This window comes from Hirundo rustica, chromosome 1 (assembly GCF_015227805.2).
Source record: "Hirundo rustica isolate bHirRus1 chromosome 1, bHirRus1.pri.v3, whole genome shotgun sequence".
Classification (NCBI taxonomy): domain Eukaryota; kingdom Metazoa; phylum Chordata; class Aves; order Passeriformes; family Hirundinidae; genus Hirundo; species Hirundo rustica.
Window position 1 is genome coordinate 132,088,369 of NC_053450.1, and position 18,697 is coordinate 132,107,065.

An 18,697-nucleotide genomic window follows, 5' to 3' on the forward strand; every position below is an offset into this window, starting at 1 on the left:
CCACTGCACTCGCGTCCAGCCATGCATCTAAATAGGTTTGACTGAAGGTAAGGTTGGCTTCAACTTTTAAGGTCAGTATTACAAAGATAGGCAACACACATCCTTTAAGTAAAATATGAAGAACAAATATCTGAAATTAACATCATCAGCATAGGCAAAAAAAGAACCCAACCCCAAAACTTTAAAGAAATACCTTCAAGTCTAACTGAATGAATAATCACTTCAAAAACCAGGAAATGACTTGCAGGAAATGAACAAGATTAGTCATGAAAGTAAGCTACAATTTGGAGGTCAGAAGATAAGTACTGGAACAGGTTGAACTAAGTTAAAACTGGTAGATGAAAACCAACAAAATCAAAGATTGTGGTGACAAACAAAACTGTTTCAGCCACAGAAATGAAAAGAGGATGGGAAAAAAATGAGGCATATAGATGATACTTCAAAAAAAGAAATATTTCACAGGAGATAGAGGCAGATTCACAATATGGTTGACAAAGCAAACACCTACAAGAAAGACTGTACAGAAACTGAAATTAGTGAAAACAGAGGTTGCAGGTTTTGGCAATCTGCACAGCCTCAAAATACATTTGGAAAGAAAAGATAATTAAATTTACTCATGGTATCTTATTTAAATCCAACCAGATTATGAAATTGGATTTTCTAGACAAAAATCACATTGGACCCAAGCAAGAGAAATTGACACTACTAGGTAACTATGAGTTAAACTTTGAAAAGATAAGAATTAGGACAAAAGTGGAAGTGTGCATAAGGAACTTGGCAAAGCAGAAATTGCATCAGGTTACATTAAAAGAGGAAGTTCTGATGTGCAGGGACAGTACTAGTTAAACTCTCCTTGGATATCAGATGCCTCTGGACAAAACCTACTGAATATTTGCATTAATTATCTTTAAAATGATAAGAATACACTAATTAAATTTGTTTGTGACATGAACTTGAGAGACATCACCAACACAGAAAACTGAAGTATGGCCCAGTAAGAAAGGAATTCAACATGGCAAGTACAAGTACTCAGACACAAAGTAGTAAAAGTGATTGCTAAATCCTGCAATGTTTCAATAGCAAACTGGTAATGAACATGATCCACAGTTAATCACAGGATTCGCAAGTCTGCAAGGTGTTGTGTAACATCATGTATTGGAGAGTAATACATCTATTAGGATTGGAAACATTTGTTTCCATTGCAGACACAACGTGAAATTCTGGGGCTTTATGCTCGGAAAAGACAACTTCAATCCAAAAAAGCAGAGGCTGGATTCCGTTGAGACAAAATGGAGCAAGATATATATGTTAAAGAGGTAGACATGAACAGTGTTACTAGTTGCAGATACCTGGACATAACTTGAAGAAAGAGGACATGTTTTCCATTATGTGTTCTTATATATCCCCACAGACTATATTCTATAAATTGTGGAATCAGAATGAGATAGAATGAGACAATGTAATTCAAACTGACACAAATGTTTATGTTTTGTAGTACCAGAACCCTGAAATTAAAGACAATTTCTGTACCATCTGTACTGTTCTGCTTTTCTTCTCAAGCCAACTCTGTTCTAGTTTTGGTGCCCGGAGTCACTACCATGGACAATATAGAACACCTACACTTGAAAGCAGACAGGCGGTCCTTCAAACTGACATGAATTTTGTATTAGACTAATATACACAGTCCTTTTTGCTCTGTTGAATTCTGAATAAATTAGATTCAGGCACATTTCAGTTCTCATGTAAACATTGATTTTGTCTTCTGTGCTCATATCTTCAGTAATTTTGGAAGTGCAGGAAAAAAATGTAAGAGGTACCGTACTCTGTGTCATTCTTACTCTGTGTCTGTTTAAAATATACTGGCTCATATGGGAGAAGCACGTCTCCAACTCTCACATGTCAACAGTTGCAATGTCCCCTTAGTTCTCTTAGGGAGACAAACATCTCAATTGCATGAGCAACACAAGGAAGCACCAAGCGCAATTTCACACGCTCAGTCTACTTTACAGCTCGGCCATTGCAAAATGGTGCAACTCAGAACATGAGCTATTGTTGCTCATATCTACGTTGTCCATTTAATTGCCTTTCAGAAGCACTGTAAGCTGGATTTGGCATTTATATCAGGGAGCAAATCTTCCAGGACAGGGGGAAAAGTATTTTCATTTCATCCTGCAGCGTGTCTCCAAGCTGCAGCATAAGTTCATTAGATAATTCTCTTTGATTCCAAATTGGTTTTAACTATATTAATCTAAGTGTATCATACCCCTTTAATTAGATGATAAACAAATGCTGCTGAAGGAATATTTATGCTACTTATTATCTGGAACACTGCAACAAAAAAATTAAATTCCTATCTAGAATTTTCTGATAATCATGTAATTAAAGTAGAGAGGCATTTATTAAAATAAATGATATTGTATTTCTTACATTAGCAAAATTCAAATTTATAATTACTTTAATAAATAAATAAATTACTATTATAAGATTTATTATTTACATCTTAATAATATTTAAATTATAACAAGCAATTATGTTAGTTTAAATAACATTGAAATTTATTATTTTAAACATTTATTATTTTTAATTATTAAGTATTATTAATAAGTGCTATTTAATAAACAAGTCTACTAAAATTATTGCATTTTTCTTAAGAATAAATTCAATTAATCCAGAATGGAAAACAGCAATAAATTTGCAGAAAGATTTAGCCCTATCATTTCATTATCCACATTAATGTTCTTGAAATCTACCTGCTGCACTCTTGCTCAAGCACTGGATGTTTATCTATTTGCCTTGAAAAAACAACAAGAGTTTGGTCATGAAGGTGGATACAGGACTCCTCAGATAAAAACTGTCTGTCATACTTGGCTAGTTTGTCTGCAGGTAGATGTCTCAGTAATTTGTGTGAACTCCATGATTCGTCACCAAAGGAGACATCTTTTCTTTTTCTACCATATCTGTTTTGATTTAATTTTTCAAATTTTCTACTGCTTCAGGCACTTCAGAATAATGGTTTCATTTGTCCTGGTTTCTAAACATATTCTTGCACTAAAGAAAGAAAAACATTTGCATGCAAAGTATCTAAGTCATAAAGACAATAGATTTGACATTGCAAATTCTTCAATAGCTCTAAATAAAGCAATCACCAGTTGAGAGATTTTTTGTTTCACAGGAATAACAGAAGGAGCTGAGGTAAGGATAAACAAGAGGAAATCATTGTGAAAGTGATGCCATCATTTTCAGAACAGAGAGGCTCTGTATTTTGCCCCATTCAGTGGAGAGGTCTTTGTCAAGGCAGCCCAAGTTCTAGTACAGCTGAACAGGTTATGTTCCCTCTCTTGTACATCTAGAGTTGCATGACTGATGGTGGCTGTGCAGCTGGTGAGGTGCTGAAGTGCTCCTGCCAGTGGTGAGCCTGGACAGAGCAGGACAACACTAGAAGAAAACTAGGGCCAGCATAAAAGCTGCATTAATCTGTTGTGCTCAGCCTGTACAAGGTTACTTCATTGATTCACCTGACAAATGTTAAAATTGATTGCTTTTGGATGCATGAGAAGTATGTGTTAGGTTCCTGGAATGTTACTTTTTGCCCTCACCACATCAGACTTTCCTTCCTTTTGTTTCTTACAAAGGATGGGGCAAAGTGAAGGGTCAGGAAAAACAGATTCTTTCCATTGAAACATCAGGCTGTCTAAAACTGGCAGTTTGCTATGTTAACTTACTTGCAACATCTGACCCAGCTCCAGGTTCACTGACTCCCAAGCAAGCCACAAAATCACCAGCTATAGTTGGTACGAGGAACTGTTTTTTCAACTCATGAGAACCAAACCTGCAACAATATAATAAAAAGATAGGACATTAAAACCTTATGAAGGTAAATTTTATTCAGAAGTTAGTTACAAATTTTGTTTTACACAGTGATCAATTTTCCTATGACCAGAAAAAAGCTGTCCCGGAGCCAAAAGATTGACTAGATACCCTCCAAAGCTGTGATTCAGTCAGTCTTCACCATAAGTGAAATCACAATCATTTCAAAGTTTTAAAAAGTATTCAGGCATCTTACTCCCACATAAATGTGTGGTCTAGATGCCCAAAATCTATCTTTATGACTGTTGCTTTTAAAAGTTCCAGATCTAAATAACTATAACCCCTGAGGATTCCCCTCAATGCTCCTGCACCATTCTGCAGCAGCCAAAATGGAGGACCTGCTCTCTGTTTATCTTCTGACTTTTGCACCATCTTGTTGCCAGATTTTAGTGGTGACTGAAAAGCTTTTGACATTTGCAGATGGCCACCATTTGCAAATATCTGTATTTAAATTATTTATATTTCACATTTGCATTTAAATCACAGAGTAAAATCCAGTAATGCTTCTTCTCAGCTGTTCTTTTATGTCCACAAAAACAAAAAGAGAAACAGCAAACTGTTGATGGTATTTTAATACAAAAATTTCACTTGGCTGTGTTTAAGTTCACTTAAGAGGCACACACTATTTTCCTATTGTTTAGAAGATCGTAACCATTCAAAATATGCTACATCTCATTTTATACTTGCTTTTGTCCTACTTAACATCCACTGATTTCTTCTTGCAATGTGAATGGTGAGTTCACAGTCTAGTTCTTGAACCTTTTTTGTGTGACTGAAAAATTCCTTGGGTCATGAAATGTCTTATGTGTCCAGGAATCCAAAAACTCAAGTTCCACCTTAGCCTCCTCTTTGTTGTGAGGCTTCTCAGGCTGTCATCTCCACTTGCCTCCTTAGGCTCCTTGGGGCCTTCTTCTAAAACATTGTCCCAGTACTTCCAAAGGAGTGGTGCCATTCAAGCTAAGACTATGTCATCCCTCCAACCAACCCTGGTACAAAGGACATAGGGCAGCCAGAGAACAGACTGAGACCTGGCAGACACTTCCATTTGGTGCGCACAAGGAGCTCAATTCCTAGTCCTGTCCCTGCTGAAAATCACAGCAGCAATCCCAAATGAATACAAGAAGCAAGTCTGGAGTGCCTGCTCCTTCCTCTAGCATACTGGAACAAAGTTCCCATGTCTGTTAGGCATCATACTTTGTTTTTTAATTTTCCATGGGGCGTGATCAAGTATGGCTAGCTGCACATTCATTTGTCAAAAAAACCCCAAAAACAAACCAAACAACCCAACCAACAACATGGAAAATCAGATTACAAGAGCAGATACTGGTGATTTTTGGCGATGCTTTCTGATACTTGAAACCATGCTTATCTTAGCATTTCAACAGAGATTTTCACAGCAAGAACTTTGCTTAGAATAATATTTTTGGTATGACGTCTTTCTTTGTTTTGATTTCCAGAAAAAAGTTCAGTTCTTTCCAAAAATCAAAACAAAGTTGGGCTACACTATCTTCAGAAGATGGTGAGTCTCTGTGCCTTGCAGGAGACAAGTAGCTTCTTGCTCAGCTGCTAGCTTTTGTGTTAGAAATGTCACTTCTGTAAAATTCTACCCATCTTAAAGGCATCCCAGAAAAAAATCTCAGATTTGCACAAATGCAACACCCACTTCTTCCCAGTTTAACAGATCCAGAATTAGAAAACTGTTTTCAAGGAGATCATGCTCTGGCTTGAGACAGACTTGATCATGCCTGCTTTCTGGTTGGGGCCATGCCCCAGAGGATAGTTTCCCATGTAATTAACTGTGAGGCCTTAGCGTCACTATAAAATATATTTCTATGCATTTGGGTATCCATACACACACAAGTCTACAGTCAATGAATCTTGTTGATCATGTGTAACACAAAAATCCCAAGTGTGAGATTCTTACACACTGACTTGCATGAAAGTGGTTCATCCTTTCTTGCTCCATACATATGATTATCACTGGTGGAATGTCATGGAAACAAAGACAAAAATTCCAGTGGAATATAATTTTGTAATTAGAGGGTAAAAAAGAAGTAAAACCATGGCAAAACACAGATATAACGCTTCTGTGATGCACACAGTTCTGTTTATATGTTCTAATTGTCAGCTGCTGCTTCTCTCCTTTACAGCAAACAATAAATCAGATTGTAAAACTAACTTTTTGATAATAATTCCCAGCTATGCTGTTAACAAGGGTAGAGAAAGAATCAGTGATGACATAGAAAAGCACTCTCTTTCCACTAAATAATCATCATTATCCTTACTATTTGCCTATAAACAACAGGAAAAAAATGTAAAGTTCACTGCCTACTGCTGAGATGAGCAGCTTTAAACTGATCTGGTATCACTATAGGTGTGACATCCTGCAGGTTTGTCTATAAGCTCTGGGAAATGCATGTCATTCACTGACTCAGCTAGGAGCTGCTTTCTCCACTCTATCTGTGAGCAAGCAAGGGAAGCATTATATCTGAATGCATTTGAAAGACCTCACAGGAAGTTAGGTTCCATACCATCAAAGGTCAGATGACTGCTGACAAAGTATTTTGCCTTTAGTTTTTAAATTTAGAAAGTCCTACTCTTCACTTAGGGGTTCTGGGAATTACAGGAATCACATTCATGGAGTTAGTTTGTAGGTACACTCAGTATGTGCTGGATGAATGCTGAACAAAGCCCAAAGGTGTGAAAGCAAACAAAGAGCTACAGAAATTTTTTTTAGGGGTTGATGGTTGATTCCCACATCATTGTTTGATTTGTACAACAATGCACAGTCAAGATGCAAAGCATGCCTTATCTCCATGAACGTGTTTAGAATCCCAATAGTACACAGATACTTTTAAAGAAACCATCCAGGATATGGGTGCCATTTGAATCCATGACCCAGGGCAAGCAGCTGGCCCTGCCACTACACAGCATGAGGTAAAGATGCATGCAGGCAAAATTCCCTGTAGCAACCAGTTTTCTCTTTTCATTACCAAGTTTCACTTTTTGTGTGTGTGGGGAGCATTGTACTGTATAAATAGCCAGTGGAATTGGCTCAGCAGTGAGTGGAAGAAAAATTCAATAAATGCAGATACAAATTCAATTAAAGATTTCATCAAATTAACAAAAATTTCACTCTTCTTTTCCAAGAACTTCCACTGTAGGATTTTACTAGCACAAATATGCATAACTTTGCTGTTTTACTACAGCAGAACAGAGTAATAGAAGGCAAAAAAACTGCAATAGAATAAAATTCCATTTTTTTTTACCCACAGATTTTCTGTGGGTAAAGGCTGTCATGGGGGCAAGGTAGCACTGTCTGAAGTCTTTTAAAACACTATTCTTATTCTCAGTTGGACTATAGCTAAGCCACTGTTGTAACAGACATACTGAACTCCATGCATTTAGCAAGCTTTTGGTGCATTACACAAAGGAGAAGAAAACTTCAAGAAAAAATTTGTTGTATACTAGACCTCCAAAGTCACACATAGAGCTGGATAAGCAGATGTCAAGGGAATAGAGCTTATATTCCAGACTCTACAGTAGATTTACAGGCACTTTAATTCAGAATGGGAAAAAAAGACAACAACTCCCTGAAAATTACTAAAAACTCCTCAAATGTTCTTCTGAGTAAAAGTTCCCTTCTTGTATATCTATTCCGTCCAGAGAAATTCCCAATTCCAACATAATTATTAGAATTTAAATCCCACCCTCATCTTCCAGAATTTTAGATATATCTATATGCCAGGGGCAAACTCCTAGATCAGCCAGTTGCCCCACTCTAGTTTTAAGAACTGCTGTTACGACACAGCATGTCTGTGAAATTACTACATGAAGAAGTTGGTAACTGTCACTTTTATTGAGGGAGTAAAAAACCCCAACAAATCAGATTAAGAAAATGCAGGAGCCGGAAAGATAGTAAGTGATTAAAATGGGAACACTGACATAGCTGATGGGAAAAAGAAAAATGATTAATTGTCTACATTCGGCATATATAGGAAGCATGATATATGTACTACAAGTTTAGGACTGACACCTTGCAAAGCTGGAAAAAGAGCAAGTAAATTATAAAGCAGAATTAGACTGATACTAATCATTACAACTAAATGCATCCTTAGTATTACTGCACTGGGATATAAGAAAAAAGACAAGCATGAACAAATTGGATTCTGAAATTAAATTTCTTTTAATTGGTTGTGACTGCCAAATTCTATGTTTGTAAACATATCATCTAGTACTCAACAAGTTTTATGTTTTAACATACAACTAATATAACTCTAGCATTAAAAATAAATAAAAAAAAAAATCTCCCCTAAAGCAAACTGTCTAAGAGAAGTAGAGAGCAGGTTCTTTCCTCAGGCATTACTGAATAGCAACTAGACAGTGAATCTACACAGTATTGGTTTTTGCTACTCATGACAATTGGGTTTTAGGCTAAACCAAACTTTCTGAAAATTACCTTGTAAGAGCAGGGGTAGCCATGCCAGCTTGCACTCCAATAGCCATAGTAATACCTCCACAACGAATATTTCCCAGCTCTTCTGCCACTGCAATATTATAGGAGAAGTCCAAACCCATGCCGCCATATTCTGAGGAGAAAACAAATCTATGATTCTCATATTCTAGACTGGCATAAGCAACAAGAAAAACAACAAAAGAAGATGTTGATACTGCAAGGACTTGCCAACTGCAATTTAACTGCTAATTTTTAAAAATTTGATGACTACCCACTTCCCCTTCACAAAAGCAATAGCACATTATTTTCTACAATATTGAGAACTGAATTGAGAATGACACCTGCTCTAATTATCTATGCACTCATCGCGTCACCTCTGAATATCCTAAGTAGCCTCATTACTTCTACTGGAAACAGCAGGAAGAAGTGACATGTTGTTGAAAATGATACCAGAAGGCAAAATTATTCTTTCCAACAGGAAGGTCATACAAACGAGTCACACCACAAGATAGTAAGTGCTTTTATTTCCCCAGGATAACACCTGACACCCACTCTCATCACACAATGAGCCCATCTTTCTCAGACACAGCAGTCAAGTCAGCATGGAATGACCACATGCAGGTCATGTTTCCATTCTAAACTACAGTTGTAGCTCAGAATTCGTGTTAGACACAACTACAGTACTGAACACATTTATTCCATACCCTGGCACCTGGTCCATGCAGTGATTTAAACACTGATTGTTCACAGGGAGCTGACAACCTGGGGTTCTGGTCTAGTGCCAGCACAGCCCATTGCTCCCCCTCTCCCTGCCACAGTCCAATCTGCAAATTCAATTATAGAAGAAATTATTCTTCACCTCATTCCCATGCCCAGTGCTGATAAACCCACTACATGGTGAAGCACAGAAAAAGGCTACGTTGCTATGATGGATGAGGTAATTTTTAGCTGTATTAAATAGCTTATAGTCCAAAAGAAATATGGTGAGAAAGTGAAGGTTAAGGTTACTACTTGATGTCATTAGTTGACTGAACAGCTTTGATTAGATAATGTTGCCTTTTTTTTTTTTTTTTTTTTTTTTTAAGCTCCTTTGAAGACCAGCTAAGAAAATTTCAAATAAATAGGTACAACCCTCACCCTTCACACACACAATAAAGGGCAGATGACCCCCTTCTATTTTCACTTGCTTACCTCAAACACTGATTACACCCCTCCACTGACCTACTCCGAAGTTTTCAAAAAACACCATTAAATAAAGGTCAAAATGCCACAGTGCATATAAACATGGGGCTTTGCATGCTGTCATCTGTTTCCTAAATCCACAGAAACTATCTTTGTGCATCCTTTCTCTGCTGAAAGGAAAACACAATAGGAAACACTAAGCATAAAATTTGGTTTCCAAAAAGCATTTCTCCTTAGGTCTATTCATAATGAATAGTCTAGACTGTCAGAATCAAAAAACAGTTACTTTTCCAAGCTTTTGCTTGAAAAGAATGTTTCTTAAAAATACACACAAAATACAGTTCCTACTGGGAGCTTAAGCAGTACAGTGAAACAACAGTAATATAGAAAAATGTTTAACAGAACAGATAATCTAATTTTCTTGCCTTTACACAGTCCCCATCAATAAATAAATGCTCTCAGGAGGAGTAAGGAATGTATGTGCACATAAAGGCAAGACTATTTAAAGATATCTGACATGGGAGAGATTTTGTTAATTTGGTATGGATTTATAGCAGATTTTAATAGATAACCTCAATTTTGGCACCTCACAAATCCTTTTAATTAGATTTTTTTTATTTTAAAATAGTCAATACATTTATTGCCAAACTACTGTTATTACTGATTTTATCTTTAGTTTTGTCTACCAGGCATTTATATTTCCATCTTTCACTTAAATTTCACAGATCAAAACCTTAATTTCTTGATTTATCCGAAGCAATTTCCCAGGAGAAATGTTATGCACAAAACTGACCCAAAGAAGGGCTACTTTATCCAAGTATACAGCTTGGAGACATTCTTTGTTTATACCACAATCCACTGTACATTACCACATAACAGACTGTTATTGCTCTCATTTGAGATAAATTACTAGGCAGTACACTTTAAAAATAAAACACTGCAAAAGGCCAAATTTTAGAGAGATAACAATGAAAGAATTTCTGACCAAAGGGAGTAAAGGAGCAGAATGAAGCTTTGGGAGCTGGAGGTGGAGAGGGAAGCCCTACCAGGCAAAGAGATGATAAAATCCCAAGATTTTATGATCTGGGGATAGATAACAACCACAAGATACAACCACAGATGCAAGCAGGAAGGGCAGAAGCAAATGGTAAAACCATTTATGAGACCACACCTAAACTTTCATCAGTTCTCTTCCAGAAGCCCAGAAGCTAAAGTTTAATGGAGAAATGTGATTTGATGGACATTGATAGAGATTTGATAGGGAATGTCTTTTTGAGCCCTGAATACTTGATAAAGGTGGAGATTGATTTGCCAGTGCAGTCTGTGCCGTTACATCCCTGGTAATTCGGGTAACTCAAGCCACGGCTAAGCACAGTTGTGTCCAATCTCTTTGGAGAATTGGCCCTCCACACTGAGCCAGGCTGCCAGCGGTGTCACACACAGCATTAGCACCAAAGAAATTTGCTTTTTTCCTCAGTTCCTAGTGGAACCCACTGCCAGCACTCCAGCCAGCGATTTTGGAGCTGGTCTGTGCACATTTCCCTGCATGTCATGGGACTCAGCTCTTAATCTGAGACAAAACCACCAAGCCGTTTGTTATGGGTTAACACAGTTTGGTTTCTAGTTAAAGAAGAATGTAGAATATTGCCCTGTCAGGATCTTGGAATTGTTTTGGAGAAGACAGGGACCTATCAGAAGCTAATTTTAGATATTGACATATTCTTTGGCCACTGAGAATGTTGAATGTGACTTTGGGAGGAACCCATATAATCCTGATTTTGTTTAAGCCGAGCTTTTCCTTTTGGCCGGAGAGAAAGGTAACGCGGTACGGCAGCCAGGGCCCGGCCGGGGCCGGGCTGAGGCGGGCCCAGAGGAGCGGCCCTGGCCGGGCCGTGCCTCCGGGCCCAGCTGCTGCCAGCGCCGGGACTGGGCAGGCGCTGCCGGGCGGGCCCTGGTACCAGCCACGGGCCTGCCTGGGCTGGGCCTGCCCCGATTTACACTGAGGGGTGGGCAAAAAAGGCATTTGTGATCCGGCCTGGCTTTTTTGATTCAGGACTGCCCGGGTGCTCTGATCTCTGACCTCTCGGCATGAGTTCTCCCCACCCATCACCGGCACAGCCTTGAACATCTAACACTACGAGCTGCAGTGAGAGAGAAAAAGACTCTAGGTGGATTTAACCCTTTCCTGGCAAAATGAAGCTTCCCTGAGAGAGAGAAGAAAGAGACAGAATGGATGTAGAAAAGACACCGCATGAAGTCAGTGGAGCAAGAGTGATAGAACTGATAAAGATTATTGAAAGGAGGTTGAGGATGTGGACATTTTTAACTGGACTTCTCTAGTGTAAACTATGGAGAAATAGACTATTTCTTGTAATATCTTAATGTTGTTTGGGGGAATGCTGGTTCTAGTCAAAGTTGGGGATTGATATGACAGAGATTTAAGTGAGAATCTTAAAGTCCCTCGCTCCTGGGATAAAAGGAGGTCTCAGCCTTTGAGACAAAGATGATTTTAGAGAGAGAAAGTTATTTGAGGCCCTTGGCTCCTCGAGTAAAAGGAGGTCTCTATTTCTTTTGAGATAGAGATGATTTTAGAGATATAAGAAGAGAATCCTTGTTTTATACTAGAAGAAGCTTTCTTAAATGGTACCCCAAATATACTGAGAGGCCCATAAGTAGTCAAGAGAAAGGCCGCTAATGGGTGGAACAGCACAATCTGCAAGAAACTCCAGACATTTGCAGATTTGTGACACTGGGAGCCACCAGTCTGTTTTTGTCTCGTGGTGAATGTCTCCATGAGACTCCAGAGAGACTCCTCTCCCAAAGTGATGAAAGATTATGGTGAAATTGTGAAAATTATGGTTTAAATGGTGAAACTGACTGAAAATCACAGGTTGTGTCTCTCTATGTTGTTTTGTCAGAAAGCAAATAGTTTGTAGAGGGAGGGAGGAGTTTTTGAAGTTTCTTTTGGGTTTTTTCCTTTTCCATCTTTTAGTGTGTGTTAATAAAACTATGTTTAGTTTAAGCTTGCTTTGCTTCTCCTGATCCTATTCCACAGGGGAATAAAGAGAGTAAACACTAAGACCACCACACTTAATTTGACAAACAGAATTCGGAGAATGTGAAACCACTACCCCATTCTTATTTCCATCTGCTTCAGTGATGATGGTAAAAGTTTTATGGACTTAATGTTCAATTTTTATTTGGAACAGAACTTACACTTTTTGGAATAAATAATATTTGCAAAAACAGCAATATATTGGTGGTAGAAGGTGTGCATTCACCAGTCTCATCAACAAACACCACTTCCTGAAATTATCTGTACTATGATGCAATGCTAATAGGTTAATTAAGTTTTAATTCAGAAGAGCAAACATCATGCCTAACGTAGAAGTGAAAATTTTGGTGAAATTTTTGGTAAAAAATACATAATGAAAGAAACCGAATCAATTCCAGATTTGATTGCTTTACAAAACATACAAACCCCCACACAAAAACCCTCAAAAAATGAACAGCAAAAGACCCACACCAAAAAAAAAATTACATCAATAATAACAAAATATATTTAAATATTCACATGTAAAACATTTCTGGGGTAAATATTTCATTTTACTTTAAAATGAGATGAGGGACTTTTAGAGAATTGTTTGGCTATATTACCATTTTTAATCTGCAAGAAAATTAAAAGAACAAAGCACAAAGTAGATTAAACTAGGCAGAAAGTCTAATGCACTATTGCTTTCATAATTGAAAACAGGTAGGAAGAGGCAACTCAGCTATATTCAAATTGTTACAGTTTTGATGACAATAGCACAACTTCCAGCTGTTAAATGGCCTGATACAATTATCTTATCCATTGTCGGATTTCAAGTTCTTTTACAAAGCCATTAAAATATAAGCCCCAAGGCAGAGAGCACAGGAACATATGAATAAATAATGATTCTGCACTGCAGCCTATGGGCAGGACCCAAGCTGCAGGAAGGAAAAAGTGTGAGTAGGAAGGAATAGCAAAGAGGATGTGCTATGGAGTGACTACATCCTCCCATCCCCATCCAGCTGTGCAACTTAGGGTGGAGAGTGAGGTAGATGAGTTAGGAATGAAGAACTGAAGCTGAACTTGGGAAGAAGGGGAAGAGGATGGTAGAATGTCTTGTTTTCATTTGCCTTTGCTTCTCACTACACAAATCTACCTTAACTGGCAGGAAATTAAAACAATTTTCCCTCAGCCAAGTCTTCTTTTTGCCATGATGTTAACTGGTGACCAGTCTCCTTCACTTTTCTCAACAGCCAGGTTTTGGCATTATATTTTCCCCCTTCTGTTGAAGAGAGGGAGCAAGTTAGTGGCTGGCCAAGGTGAACCCACCACGCCATGGTCCGTATATTAACCTATTCCTTTAAACTGGCTCTCTGCTTTTCTACTAATCGCCACCACCACATAATTTTAGCACTCCCAATCCACAAAAGCTTCTTATTTTATACAGATGAGCAAATTTTTTCATGTCATATTCACAGACCCTGGCAGTAGGAGTAGGGATCCAGAAGCACACAGTACATCTTAAAAAACATTGTTTTTAAAAGATGCAAGTGTACATTCTACTGAATCTGACAATTTAGGGTATCAGGAGTTTTCTATATGACTATAGGGCAGACAGCACAGATGATACCCAAAACTACTAATAAAAGAGCAAAACATGATCTCCAGTTGTAAAAAACAGAAACACAGAACACTGCTGAGAAGATCAGTTGGAAAAACAAAGGCACAGACAGTCTATGAAAAAGGACTCATAAAGGCAAATGAGAAGCTAAAGTCTTCCATATAATAATTTCACTTCTGTGAAGACCAGGCCATTTCTTGCCACTTGTTTAAGATCCCTGTTCAAATATGACTCTGTTTCATAATGAGACAGGCTTGAAGTCTCTAGTCAAAAATCTGTAAGAGTTTACAAGTGTCTCTATTTGGAATTTGCTTCTGAACCCCATCTAATAGCTGTTAGTAGGAATGACAATATCTGTGGTGAAAAGGGTCTGTAAGTGAATTGAAGCAAGGTGAAACAGGTCGTCCTTAGAGTGTTTTAAGAATATAAGTGAGCCTGGATAAAGGAATGGTGATAACACAATGCAGCTGTATCCAGAAGTCCATTTTAAATGCTTATACTTACATATTTTATCTTGTTTGTTTACATTGTTCCCAAAGTTTCAATGAAGTGTATCTAGACCAAAGAAAATCACTCAGTATTATTTCTACTATTGGCATCTACCTCAGTGCAAGAAAAAAAACAAATATGTACTCTCATTTCTAGTGACTAGAAAGACAAATAAAACATGAATCAAATCCCAGTTTGAAGACAGGTCTGAGAGACTCCTGTATTTGACACTAGAATGACAAAGCTAATTGCCAGTTTTCATTACAGCCTACAATTTTAAATCAACAGAAGCAAAATTTAAGTGTTCAAACCTTATTCACCTGTCATAAATATGGCTCAAGAATTTCAGCTCCAGAGAAGTACAAAGAGACTAAAAGCTACCTAACTGCAAATGTCATCAGGTAGAACAGTACAGAAATCCGTATCATAATTCCTTTCCTCTTCTTTATATTGAAAGAATTTGAAGAATTACCAAGGGTGTACTCTCTGTCTTGTTCCAGTTCCCATAAACCCATTCTGAAAAGCTGAGACAGATAAAGCTCAGAAAGAATCTCCCGCCTTCTTGGTTATTTGTTTCTGGCTGGGTGTAGAGGAAAAAACCTCTCGTTGAGTGTAACAGAAACACTGTGAGTCCATTTTAGTCTTGTTGAGATTATGCCATATGTATTTTTGGGCTGTTTTTTCCCCCAGATCAATTCACAAAAAAATCAAAACAAAACAACAAACAAACAAAAAAACATAGAAAAAAACTCCAGACACAAATAAACCCTTGTAACAGATGCAAAGTTTCTTTTAACAGATTACCTTAGTAAGAGACACCAAACTTCCTCAGTTTGAATGAAATTTTGTCCCAAACCAGGAAAAATTATAGTGCTTCATGATTTTGTTCGGTTGATCCTAGAAAGATCACATTCACCTTCAGTACTTGCTTTCCCACAGATACTACTTCATCCAAAAATTTCCAAACAGGTAAGGACTTACACTGCTAACCAAACTTTTAGTATCACTATCACTTTTAGTATCCAGTAGCCCTCAAAAAAGGAAAAAATATGGATTAGTGTCTCATTATTTTTCAAGCACTCATGCTTAGCAGCACAATTACAATCCCAAGAGCAATTAACAATGCAGAATGTGTTCCTGCAAAACTCCTTCTGTATTCTGTATTATTCTGCACTGTATTCTGTACTCTGTTCCTTCTTGCTACAGAAGTCATCATAGCTGCTGCCATAGAAACTAAATTTACTGAGATAAATAAGGTGATTTGGTCTGTCCAGGACTGTTTTAGATTAGGATAGACCTAGAGTGTAAAATAAAGGAGAAACGTCTCACACAGTGTAAGGATAAAAACTCTCCTATAATACCACCACAAAATACCACAGAGGAACTTGGCAGTGCCTGCCACTGAGCAGATAAATGCACCACACAGACCTGGCCCCAGCTAGGGACAGCATGGACACATTTAAAAAGGATTCAAAGTTGTATAGGACACTTTAAAAAGCCAGAGCAGTATGTTCTAAATCACCAAGTTGCCAACAGCTGCACTTGCTTCCCTGTGATTTCTAAAACATCCCTCAAAAATTTGTAAGTTTTCTTCATTTTCTAAGTGGTTATGCAGAATCACCCAGTGGCATTGAGTTAGTAATCACATCTGCATAAAACATCGAACTCAGATGGTTATCAGAGCTCTAAAAACAGTATCATACAAAGCCCCAAAATTGTGTACAAACAATGTTATGGGGAAGGAAAAGCTAAGCTGCCCAGTACAATAGAACAAAATGTCCACATGGCAACATAAGAAACATTAGCAATGTACAAGATACAGTAGCCAAAAAAGAAAAGAGGAAAAAGAAAATCCCAAGTGCACACACCCCCAAGCACCAGATATTGCATCAGTTCCAAGTCAGAGAAATGCTTTAAGCAATCCCTGGTCATAGACTCCTCAGCTGTCCTTTGCCTGGAGTTTTAAATGGAGTTTATTTCCTCCCCCCCTGCACCTCCCCCCCCCCGCCCCCCCCCCCCCAGCTCTGATCCAACATCTGTTCCAAAGAAATTGGAATTTAATCGAAATAGTTAGACCACCTTGCAGCCTTTTCTTTAAGGTTAAAGAGCACAGATCTCAATTACTGTACATTTGAAAATGTCAGTCAAACTAAATGCCACAGCACAAAGAATAAACACCAAACACACAGAAAAATAAAGTCAAGAAGTATAAAGGAAATTAAATAAACACCAAACACATAGAAAAATGAAAGTCAAGTATAAAGGCTGAGTATCACCCTTCCTGAGCTTCAGTGGAAAAGCCATGTTACTTCTCATCAGACTTCTCTTTGGGCAAGCTCATAAACAAATCACAGAATGGGTTTCAAGAATATCACCTTTGCAACCGGTCTGCTGCTTGAAATCTGTAAACCAGCAACAACTGCCAACCTCCTTAGCACATTGGTACCAACTTGTGCACAGTCACCTGCATTAAACTTTGCTTGTGGACTCTCAAGTGAATTCTCTGAGTCAGGCGTATGCAGCAGTGAATGCTGGTTCACTCCAGCTTAAAGGTGGCCACCCTTCTGATGATCAGGCCACCACTGCGTCAAATCCTTCAACACCGTGTGCATCCCCTGCAGTCCTCCTGACACAACCCTAAGCCAGCCCGCAGACGCACTGAAATCCGTCATCAGCATCTGTCACCCCCACGTAAAACATGCTCCTCCTCCCAAGAAAATGTCTGAACAGCTGCTCAGCTATCTTAAATGTATTTGTTTGTGTTGAACAGGTAATAATTAGTTGCACACCTGTACAAAGATGAAGTAGGTACGTCACCTTTATGGGCTGCTGATGCTTCTGTTCAGGATTTGTCCTCTCACATCACTGCCACAAACTCCTACAAAAAGTTCATGTTACTCTGCATCATGGCAAATTTCTTTCCAGTAGGATCTTAAGTGTGAATGCATAAACAGATATTATAAGGAATATACAGTAATGTACAGACATTCAACCATCCATATGTTAACCGGGAAAGAAAATGGGAATTGGCTTATCAATGTAACTGACAGAGATATCCCAAAGAACATACCTCAGTTTAAGCACAAGAGAGAAGAGATGAGTAACGAGACTGAATGCAAATATGTACATTTGCAAGGAATTTTTAGAGGCTGGATGAAAAGGAGTCACTGTACCCAATTTTCTAGTACTCTATGAGCAAAAAGCAGACTTACTGCTTTCATTTCTTTAAGGCATCCAATTACTTTCATTTCTTCAAGGTATCAGGATATACAGTCAATATTAAAAACATCATTCTGTTTCTTCTGAGTTTCAAATAAATAAATAATTAAACTGAGAAGCAATACTAAGTGATTTAAGGATTACAGATTTATTACATTTGCTGCTTATTAAAATTTCTGTGCTCAGATTTAATACTAAGGCTAAATATTTATCAGCTGAAAACTATGTTTAATTTTCTTCTCTACAAGATCTTTTATTCCAGCCCAAACTAATAAATAGCTAGTTGGAAACTCACATTTGTCTGACATGAAAAACTTTAGACACTTAACTCAATATGTCATACCCAAAGACATAAATTTTATTAGATTGCACTTTCCAAAAATTCCAGTCTACAAATGGAATTATAAATTGAGAATGGAAATTTTGGGCACGGGGGGGAGAAATTTGAAAAATGTTAATTTTAAATAACTTTAAAAAAAAAAATAATAATTTCAGCAGTGAATAATGAAGTAAAATTCAGATGTGCCCTGAGCTAGCCTGGCCAGCATAGGGGTTTTAGTTCAGTAGCAGCAAACTTAGACCAGAAATGCACTGTAGGAAGTTTCCACAGGAACATCTGATCAGCACAGACCTAAAGGACTAAATGAATTTCCAATGGTTGACTTCTTAAGTCCTTGAGTTGTTGGATCAGATACTGAGAAAAACATAACATGCCATCCTAGAATGCCTGCCACATTGCAGGTCAACATAGTCCCAGCACAGCCACATACAACAAATTATTAAAGAGACATCTATCAAGTAATGCTGCAGCTAGAAGCACACCTCTCTGTCA

At 37.9% G+C, this 18,697-nt stretch overlaps 1 protein-coding gene across 1 annotated transcript in view; it reads right to left on the reverse strand.

The window, feature by feature from the left end:
• LOC120760947 (probable acyl-CoA dehydrogenase 6) overlaps positions 1 to 18,697 on the reverse strand; it is an 80,903-nt gene that overhangs the window by 23,209 nt on the left and 38,997 nt on the right. Inside the window, exons 3-4 of the mRNA XM_040081771.2 lie at positions 8,327 to 8,456; positions 3,723 to 3,829 (exon numbers count right to left, since the gene is read on the reverse strand). Coding sequence (XP_039937705.1) covers positions 3,723 to 3,829; positions 8,327 to 8,456 — 237 coding nt within the window. The remainder of the gene's footprint in view (positions 1 to 3,722; positions 3,830 to 8,326; positions 8,457 to 18,697) is intronic.